We start from the raw sequence: 9,972 nt of genomic DNA on the forward strand, positions 1-9,972 counted from the left end.
CACCCTGGGGGGCACCCCCGGGGACACCCCTGTGCGCGGGGACACCCGGGGGGCACCCGCGGGGATACCCCTGTGCGTGGGGACACCCTGGGGGGTACCCTTGGGGGCACCCCTGTGCGCGGGGACACCCTGGGGGGCACCCCTGGGGACACCCCTGTGCCCTGTGCGCGGGGACACCGTGGGGGGCACCTCCTAGGGGACACCCCTGTGCATGGGGACACCCTGAGGAGCACCCCCGGGGACACCCCTGTGCGCGGGGACACCCTGGGGGGCACCCCCGGGGACACCCCTGTGCGCGGGGACACCCGGGGGGCACCCGCGGGGACACCCCTGTGCATGGGGACACCCCGGGGACACCCCCCAGGGGACACCCCTGTGCGCGGGGACACCCTGGGGGGTACCCTTGGGGGCACCCCTGTGCATGGGGACACCCTGAGGAGCACCTGTGGGGACACCCCTGTGCATGGGGACACCCTGAGGAGCACCCCCCAGGGGACACCCCTGTGCCCTGTGCGCGGGGACACCCCTGTGCGCGGGGACACCCTGGGGGGCACCCCTGGGGACACCCCTGTGCCCTGTGCACGGGGACACCCTGGGGGGTACCCTTGGGGGCACCCCTGTGCATGGGGACACCCCGGGGACACCCCCCAGGGGACACCCCTGTGCACGGGGACACCCTGGGGGGCACCTCCTAGGGGACACCCCTGTGCATGGTGACACCCTGAGGAGCACCCGCGGGGACACCCCTGTGCGCGGGGACACCCGGGGGGCACCCCCGGGGACACCCCTGTGCGCAGGGACACCCTGGGGGGTACCCTTGGGGGCACCCCTGTGCCCTGTGCATGGGGACACCCTGGGGACACCCCCCAGGGGACACCTTTGTGCATGGGGACACCCTGGGGGGCACCCCCGGGGACACCCCTGTGCATGGGGACACCCTGGGGGGCACCCATGCCCTCTCTGCATGGGGACACCCTGGGGAGCACTCCAGGGGACACCCCTGCCCCTGTGCACATCCCAGGGGACACCCCTGTGCATGGGGACACCCCGAGGGGCACCCCCCAGGGGACACCCCTGCCCCCTGTGCATGGGTACACCCCCGGGGATACCCCTGTGCGTGGGGACACCCTGGGGGGCACCCCCCAGGGGACACTCCTGCCCCCTGTGCATGGGGACACCCCCGGGGACACCCCTGTGCGTGGGGACACCCTGGGGGGCACCCCCAAGGGTCACCCCTGCCCCCTCTGTATGGGGACACCCTGGGGACACCCCAGGGGACACCCCTGCCCCCAGTACCTGGGGACGCCCCAGGCGACACCCTTGTCCCCTCTACACAGGGACCCTGCACTGGGACACCTCTTAGGGGACACCCCTGCCCCCTGTACCTGGGAAACTCCTGCCATGGGACCCCTATGGGGACACCCCCAGGGGACACCACTGTTCCCTCTGCCTGGGGACCCTCCCCCCCCAGGACCCCTATGGGGACCCCCTAGGGACACTTGCCTATTTTCCCCCCTGCTTCGTGTGGACCCTGCCTGGGGACACCCCTCTCCCCTCCCCCTYGGTGGAGACCCTGCCTGGGACACCCCCTAGGGGCACCCCCACCCCCTTTGCCCAAGGACAGCCCTTTGGGGACATCCCTACCCCCTTTCCCTGGGGACCCTGTCCTAGGACACCCCCTTTGAGGGCTGTTCACTCCTCCTCGCTCCCCGTTCTCCCCAGGGATCTTTCCCTGGGACTCCTCCCTGCCTCCCCACCCCCAAGGATTCCCTGAGACACGCTTCCCAAAGAGCACCCACTCACTGCTATGTTGGGGATAGCCCTCCTCAATGGGGTCACTGCTAGGGACCCCTCTAGGCACCCCTCTAAGTTCCTCCCCCTCCTGGATCCTCCTCTGTCCCCCYATCCTTGCAGAGTCCCTGTCACCTCAACGCAGGGTCCCCCTGTCCAGGACCCACTGCCCTACCTGCCACCCCACACTTCAGTGCCACCAGGATCCCCCCACTGGACCCCGGAGCCCCCCTGGGTCCTGCCTTGGTGCCCCTTGCTCTGCTGCCCTGTCACCTGCTTGCAGGGTCCCTCTGCTCCATCAGCCCTGAGCCCCCTGCACAGGGACCCCCTCACTGTCCCCCGTGATGCTCTGGGGACCCTCCCTGCCCATGCACTGCCCTGGGGGGCTCTTCCTCCAGCGCCTCCTCCTCCTCTCGCAGGCCTCTGTCCTCATAGACCCCCTTTGGCAGCCCCACCTCTGCCGCGGGGTSTGCGCTTGTCTCTGAGCTCCGTCCCTGCTCTCCTTCTCCATCCTTACCCTCCTCCCYGTCGGAGCCCCCAGGGTTGGGGGCTGCTCCTTGTCCTCTCCTGTCCCCGTCTCTCCCAGGAGACCGACCAGCTCTGGGGGACACTCCTGGAGACCCCAGTGCCCTCACTTGGCTTGCGACTCCCCTGCCACCCTCTGCTCCCCTTGGGGTCCCTCAGTGACACYCGAGGGCTGCCTGGGGTCCCCTTCTGCCACAGACACCCCCAAAGCGGGGCACCCCCTGCTCCCGGGGCTGCTCATCCCGGCCCCGCAGCYGGGAGCTGGAAAAACACCTGTGTCCTTGATGCCCCCGCGCCGCTGCCGCCGGGAGCTGCGGCTCCGGCGCTCCCTGGGGAGCTCCGCGGCAGAGCTGGGCCCCGCGGGGAGCATTGGGGGGCTCCGAGCTTCCCGTGCCCTTTCCAGGGACRCAGGCACCCTGATCCCTCCTGCTCCGTGTGCAGCAGCCGAGTGGGTGGCAGCGTTACCCTACACGGGTGCCCCCCAAACAGGGCAGCATCTGGTCCGTGAGCCCAGGAGAGTCCCATATGCACCCAGCCTTGTGGGGGACCCCGCGTGTCCCCCCACCCCCAGGAGGAGCTCCCAGAAAGGTGGGAAGAGGCCCCTGCATGGAGTGTGGGGTGCCCGGCACGGGCGCTGGCTCTGCAGCGTGTTCTCTCTATCCCTTTCCTGCAGCTACCCTCCAGCCTGGGTTATCTGCGGGCCGGGCTCGCCGCCCTCCCCGGCGCCGGGTCCGATGCAGCAGTGATAGGTGCATTTTAAACACATCGCAGCAGCAGGGGAAGCTCCGGYGCGCGGCACGTAGCCCCGCCGCCGTGCCATTCTGCACGACCGCAGCTGGGCTATTTACAGGCGCGCACAGATGCTGTGCCAACGTGCCAGGGTCCGGGGCAYGGCGGGGATTAACCGGAGGCGCTCGCGCCATCGGGAGAGCAACTCTGGGGCTCCAAGGCTGCGCGGGGGCTCGGCGGCGCCGCAGAGCTCCGCGCTCACGGCTTTAATTTTTGCCCGTCTCGTTAAGGGCCGAGGGCAGGGGGGGAGCTGCGGGGACACGCAGCCGAGCAACGTGCGCGCCGCGGCGCTCGCGCCCGGCCACGTGCCCCGGCGCGGGCTGCAAGGGCAGCCCTGCACGTTGGTGCCACGGGGCCCTGAGCTGCACGGACGGGCACTGCTGCCCCTCGCGCCCCGCGCCGGCCCCTTCTCTCCCCCGCGCGGCCGCTTTGCGCAGAGGGACGTCCCGGTTACACACAGGGAGTGGGACCTCGCGTCTCTTGTCATTATTTCTTTTCCCCGTGACCGTAGGCAAATTAGCAAGCTGCTAATGAGCTCCCAGGGTAGGCTGGGGCAGGAGGGGGAGGCGAGCGCGCAGGCAGGGATCCCGCTCTGCCCGCCTTGCTGCGTCCCTTGGCTCCTCGACACCACTTTGCTCAAATCCCATCTTTCACAAGCTGCTTGCCAGCTCTTTATGTTTAAAGCTGTTTGTTTTGAAGGCAGGAAGATGATTTAACAACTCAGACACTCTCGGATCATAGAAAGTGAGGAAATACTGCCCTTGGCTTTGGCCTCTCCCAGCAGCTCTCCACCCAGCATGGTCCTGGCAGCTCCCGGGACCCTGGGTCCCCCTGCGCCTGCACAGGTTGGCCGAGCGTCAGACCGGTACCTGCTTCCTACCGAAACCGCAGCTTGTTGGAGGTGTGGGGCAGCTGCACTGCGTCCTGCTGCCCGGGAGAGCCTTTCCCCGCAGCCCCGGCGTCCCGCGGAGGTGACATGGGGCCGAGCCGGTGGCAGGGTGACCTGTCCATGGCTGGGGCTCTGCGCGGGGGCCTGTTCCCCACAAGCAGCAGAAGCTGCTTTTCCTGTTTCCATCTGTGGAGCCAAGCTCCAACCTGTGGTGCTGGGTCCCCTCTCCCTCCACTTGGGGGTCTCATCTGACCCCTTGAGACACCCCCACATCTGCAGTGTGTTTGGGGGTCCTCCCACCCCCTAGACCTGCCCTTCGTGCCTTACCCAGGGCAGAGAGGTGCAGCCAAATCTCTCTGTTGTTGGGGCTTTAATTTCCCTAGCAGTAGCCATGGTTACAGACTGTTTGTGCAAATAACCGATATTTCCACCCACACCGAGTGCTGACCAGTATAGGCAGTGATGCCGAGGAGCCCGGGCCTTGGTGTCCCTGGCAGTCACTTGACTGACCCCGAAAGGCTCGGGTTTATCTGTGTGATTTGGAAGCTGTGGCGAGTGGCGTCCTCCGCTTTTTCCCTTTCAGTGCTTGAGCAAAAACAAATTCCTAGAGCAATGGAGTTGCTCAAGCGACTGCAAGCCCGTGTACCCTGCATGGGCTTGTAGAGTCTGCTGGCATGGCTCAGATTGCACCTAAACTCTGTTTAGGCTCTTGGACCTCTGTTTTTCTGTTCAAAAACTCATAGACACTTAAATAAGGCTGTATGGAGTGGTGAAGCCACCCTCATGCAACGCTTGCACTGCACTGATATCCTTCTGTTTGAGCAGAGCCAGCTGTGCTGAGAGGCTGTGACCCTGCAGGGGCTTTCAGTAAAGCCCTTTTGGCACCGCATTGGTGCTGTGATTTACTTCTCCCTGGCAGTTATAACAGCAAAGCTTAAGGTAAAGCTTCAGGTAGGAGGCAGCCGTTGCTGACTGCAGCTGCTGGGACTTCCCTTTAGGTTGGCTGCTAAATGTGCTCTTCATGCCTCGGCTTTTGGAGCCTGGTGAGAATCACCTGCTGGTAACTCAGGAAAACCCTGTCCCTTCCCAGGTTCCCCGCAAGCACCTGAGATATCAGTGCTGCTCACACCTGGGTCTCGTTGTGAGCCGTTCCCTGAGCTCCTTCCAGGCAGTGAGCTCCTAAAAACACAGCCCTGGAGCATCCCACTTGACAGCACCCTAAAGCATTTGAAGACCCAGCGCTGAAAGCATCAGCAGGCAGCGTGCATCACCGTGAATCATGTTTAATAGCAGTGATTACTGATACCCTGTGGAGCGACAGGTCCTAGTTAAACTCCTGTGGCATTTAATACCTCTGTAAAACAGGCCTGTTCCTTGTCTCTGTTGAGTTATGGCGTGGACAGTCTTTATTGTGTTTAAAAACCCACTCTTGCTCTTGTCCCTGGGTTAGGTGAGCGGATCCTGGGCCTCGCGGAGGAGCCGTGTTATCTCTGGTTCGTCATGGAGTTCTGCGAAGGGGGAGATCTCAACCAGTACGTGCTGTCGCGAAGACCCGACCCGGCGACCAACAAGAGCTTCATGCTGCAGCTGACCAGCGCCATTGCCTTCCTGCACAAGAACCACATCGTTCACCGGGACCTGAAGCCCGACAACATCTTGATAACGGAGAAATCCGGCACGCCGGTGCTCAAGGTGGCTGACTTTGGACTCAGCAAGGTCTGTGCTGGCCTGACTGCTCGGGGCAAGGASGGGGGGAACAATAACAAAAATGTGAATGTGAACAAGTACTGGCTGTCCTCGGCGTGTGGCTCTGACTTCTACATGGCCCCCGAGGTCTGGGAGGGACACTACACGGCCAAGGCTGACATCTTCGCCCTTGGCATCATCATCTGGGCCATGATCGAGAGGATAACCTTCATCGATGCCGAGACCAAGAAGGAGCTGCTGGGGACCTACATCAAGCAGGGAACAGAGATTGTGCCCGTTGGGGAAGCGCTGCTAGAAAACCCAAAGATGGAGCTGCACATCCCTCAGAAACGCAGGACTTCCATGTCTGAGGGGATCAAGCAACTCTTGAAAGACATGTTGGCTGCTAACCCACAGGATCGACCTGATGCCTTTGAGCTTGAAACCAGAATGGACCAGGTTACGTGTGCTGCTTAAATTCAGGGCAGGGCACTGCTGTGCTTTGCAGCTGGGTAAGTGATCYGCAGTTTCTGTATAATGCTGTCTCCCTTACCAGCCCGCTTATGCCTTCTGCAACGATACAAAGGAGTCTTTTATGTTCCCAGAGCAATTTCTATAGTGACTCATCGGGAGCACTGTTCCTGAGATTTTTATTCACCTTTTCTGCTGCAAAAATAAAATAGAGATGGAAAACAGAATTAGCAGCTGCACGTCCCACTGCTGCTGAAGCCTGAGTGCAGGCATGTGGGCAGGAGGCAGCCCTGCTCCGCAGCGGAGCTGGGCACTGGCCAGCCAAGAGGCTGGGACACAGCAGAGACACCCGGAGCATCAGCCCTGGTTTGTGCCTAGCTCCTGGGGCAGCGAGGGATCTGCCCCTTCAGTCTCCCTGCTCCTTGGTCCAGTTTTGGTCGGTGTTGAGGGCACCTCGTTGTCCCGCCTGGAAGGGGGTGATGCGTCTCGCCTCGTTTCCCTGCTAAATGCAGGACTTCCCGTTGGTGCGAGCTGCAGTTGCATAAGCGCCAGTCGGGTGCTTTGGTCTTCACCCTCCAAGTTCGGAGACACCAGTCTGTCCAGGAAGGAAGCTTACAAAACAGGCGCGCTCAGATTGTTCCCAGGTCAGGCAGAGTTTGCCCCTCGGGCTCCATTCCTAAGTAGTCCAAAACTTGGAGACTTTCTCTGCTGAATCCCAGCCCTGAGCTCCAGAGGGGTCACGTATGGCCTGGAAGGTCTGCTCGGGAGTAGGTGACAGCGTGCATAACCGGTGACACCATAGGAATGAGAGGTGTTGCCTTCATGGCAAAGCTGTATATAAACATGAGCTGTTACCAGGGATTCTCCTGGCCAAACACTTCAATGAAACTGAATAACTGCAGATTGCAAGAGGCCGGGCTGCTCGGAGAGCCCTGCTCGCTCTCGAGCCGCGGCGGAGCTGTCTTTAATGTTGCTGATCATAGGTCTTTGAAAAGTCTGGCTCTATCAAATGTTAGATTTGCAGCTTGGACTTCCCACTCCTTTCCTGAATCCGAAAGCAAAGAGATCCCACTGGATCCCAGTAGCTCGTAGGCACTGAAAAGCAGGAAGAGCTGGCAGGGCTGCTGGAGTCGGTGAGCAGCCAGCTTGGGAGAGCAGAGTCTGATGGGGACGGACAGGCCCTTGGGCAGGTAGGGCTTAAACCTCCCCGGTGCCCAGGGAAGGCAAATTCCTGGGCTTATGTAAGATGGATGTGCCGTCCAAGTGCTGTTCGGACGCACCGCTCCGGAATGTGCCCAGATAAGCTTTGGACTCCTCCCAGCACCCGTGGCTGTCCTGCCYGTGAGCTGAGCTCCCAGCTCTTGTCCCTTAACGTCAAGGGACAGTAATTCCTGGGGGCTGCTGCCCTGCCCTCTGCGTGAGCCCATAGCGAGGTGAGAATAGCAAGGATCTGCTTCCTGCTGCCTCCTCCTCGCCTCAAAGCACAAAATGCTCCAACGCCCTTAAGATCTTCACCGGGGCTAATTGCTGTGCCTGCTGCTGCCTGGGGCAGGGGCTGGGGGAGAATCTGCAGGGCTTCTCACTGGGTGCAATACAGCCTGGGGCAGGGGCAGGACCCGGGGGAAGGAGGGGGGCGCAGCCCTTGCTGGGCTGGGAGCTGCTTCCCAAATCYGTGCTCGGCTCAGCCGCTGCCATCTGTGCTCACTCGTGCTCCGCTAACGCGATGCTGCCGCCTTACGTAACGAGGCAGTGCCCTGCGGGGAGAGCTCGTCCTGCGCCGATCCGCGCGGCAGGGATAACAAGCAGCGTGGGGACAGTCCTGCCCCGGGGCTGTTTGCTCCAAACGCAGCTGCCCGTGGAGCCGGCTGCGCCCGTGGCCCGCGTCCTCGACGCGGAGCCGGCAGCRCTTGCGTAACGCAGTGGGCGCTGCGGCCGTTCGCTGCGCTTCCCTGCCGGGGCTTCTGTAGCTGCATGCTTGGCCGTTTGCGTGGAGCTGCATCCTCCTGCTGCTGGGCTGTTATTAAATGCGAATCTATACTGAGAAGCTTAAAATGGGATTGAGAGCAGCTCCTGGGCTCTCCCGTCAGGTAATTTAGGTTGACCTGGAAACTCAAGTGACCTCTGCTACATCGTTGTGGCGCTTGTGGGTGGCTTGTGTGGGTGCCGGGCAGCGCAGAGGGTTCCCCTTCCCCTGCCAGACCCCAGGCAGACTTGGTGCGTGGCAAAACCAGTAAAACCGCAACCCTCCCTGCTCCCGGCCATCAGGTTTTCACTAATTCCTCGGTATGTCACTGGCCTGTCCTCATTCTGCTTCGTGTCCTGACAGTCCCGCTGCAGGAACCTGCCAGTCAGCAGACTTCATAGTCGGCTGCCCCTCCAAATTGCACGCGTTAAATACCCAGTCSCAGCCAGGGCAGCGCTCTTGGCTCCGCTCTGCAGGACGAGCGGGTGATTGGGGTGCAGAGCGGGTCCCTGGGGGACACACGGGCCTCCCCTTTCCCTTGGGCACAGTGGGCTCCACATCTCAGGGATATCTGAGGCCCCACAAAGGTGCCTTTTGTGCACAGGGGACAAAAGCCATCCCAGTGTAATTAGCAAGCGCTTGCTGTGCTGGATACCTGCTGCTAATCTCTTGATTGCYGTGTGATAGCCCAGAGCTGTGACTGCGACTAAGGGCTGTTTCACCCCGCRTTTTACCCATGCAGGAAAACCTTCTGAAAGAAGCTGTGAAAAAGGTGGTTTCTGAGCTGCTCTGGTGCTGACTTGCGGTGCCAGGTCACCCTGCAGTGTCCCGGGGTGGGCACAGGTCTGTGCCCTGCTCCCGGAGGAGGCAGGGATGCTTTTCCAGCAGCATCTTCCTGATCCCCATCCTCATCAGGGAAGGATTTTGCACCCAGTCGCTGTCCTGTCCATCCCAGGGCTGGTCTCACGCTGCTCCCATCTCTCCTCCCTCCAAAGCATCTTGTCTTYGCAGTGTTGGAGCTCCGTGTCCCCGGGGAGGCTCGTGCCCTTCCCATCCGTGCGTGTCCCTGCCGGGAGAGGCTCTTTCCTCAGCATGGCCGGCGAGCCCATCACAACAGGAGTGAGTGGCAGCGCCTTCCTGCCGCCTGCTCGCTTAATTTGCAGCCAGTATCGGGTGAAATTAGGAATGATGATAACGAAATCACTATCGGGGGTTGTTGGCACACAGCGCAGATGCCCTGTCTTTTTTTTTTAAGCGTAAACAAGTGTCTGATTTAATATTTACGAAAGCCCGTAGCTGTAATTCCTGTAGGACGCGGGGCAGCGGTGGTTTTGCTCAGCAGGGGCAGCTTGTTCCCGTGGGTCGTAGCCYGTGATGGTTTTTGCTGTTGATGAAGGGGCTGGTCGGCCGCTCGGAGGGCRGCAGTCGGGGCCAGCTCGGACGTGTCACCTCAGGGGCTGCTTCCCTAGGGAAATGGCCAACAGCCTCCGGGCTCCTCTTCCTCCTGCCGTGGGTCCTCATCACCTCGGTGGCAGCTCAAGGTGCCCGTTTGCATTTGCTGTGTGTCTGTGTTGTTGCAAGGCAGCTGCATTGGTGCCGGGGGGCTGCATTTCTCTCTCCCTGCTTGCACCACTGCCCGGACTCTGCAGCCTGTGCCTGAGAGCAGCCTGGGCTGCAGCTGAGCACCGTTATTGCTGCTGTGCAGCTCGCTCGATGTGGAAGGCAGGARTCAGATGCATCAGAAATGCTGCTGGCCACAGGCAGCAAGGGAGCAGGGCGCTCGCCTGGTGCTGTCTGCTCCAGACCCCTCCAATCTTTTGGAATAAAGGTGCCCTGATACTGCTAGACAGGAACATGT

General features: G+C 61.8%; 1 protein-coding gene across 1 annotated transcript in view; it reads left to right on the plus strand.

Annotated features, from left to right (window-relative positions):
- LOC112949556 (serine/threonine-protein kinase 35) overlaps positions 1-6,259 on the plus strand; it is a 10,509-nt gene extending 4,250 nt beyond the window's left edge. The window contains exon 2 of the mRNA XM_026041993.1: positions 5,445-6,259. Coding sequence (XP_025897778.1) covers positions 5,445-6,157 — 713 coding nt within the window. The 3' untranslated portion in view covers positions 6,158-6,259. The remainder of the gene's footprint in view (positions 1-5,444) is intronic.
- The last annotated feature ends 3,713 nt before the right edge of the window (positions 6,260-9,972 follow it).

This window comes from Nothoprocta perdicaria, unplaced genomic scaffold (assembly GCF_003342845.1).
Source record: "Nothoprocta perdicaria isolate Ctin4 unplaced genomic scaffold, notPer1 scaffold_3, whole genome shotgun sequence".
Classification (NCBI taxonomy): domain Eukaryota; kingdom Metazoa; phylum Chordata; class Aves; order Tinamiformes; family Tinamidae; genus Nothoprocta; species Nothoprocta perdicaria.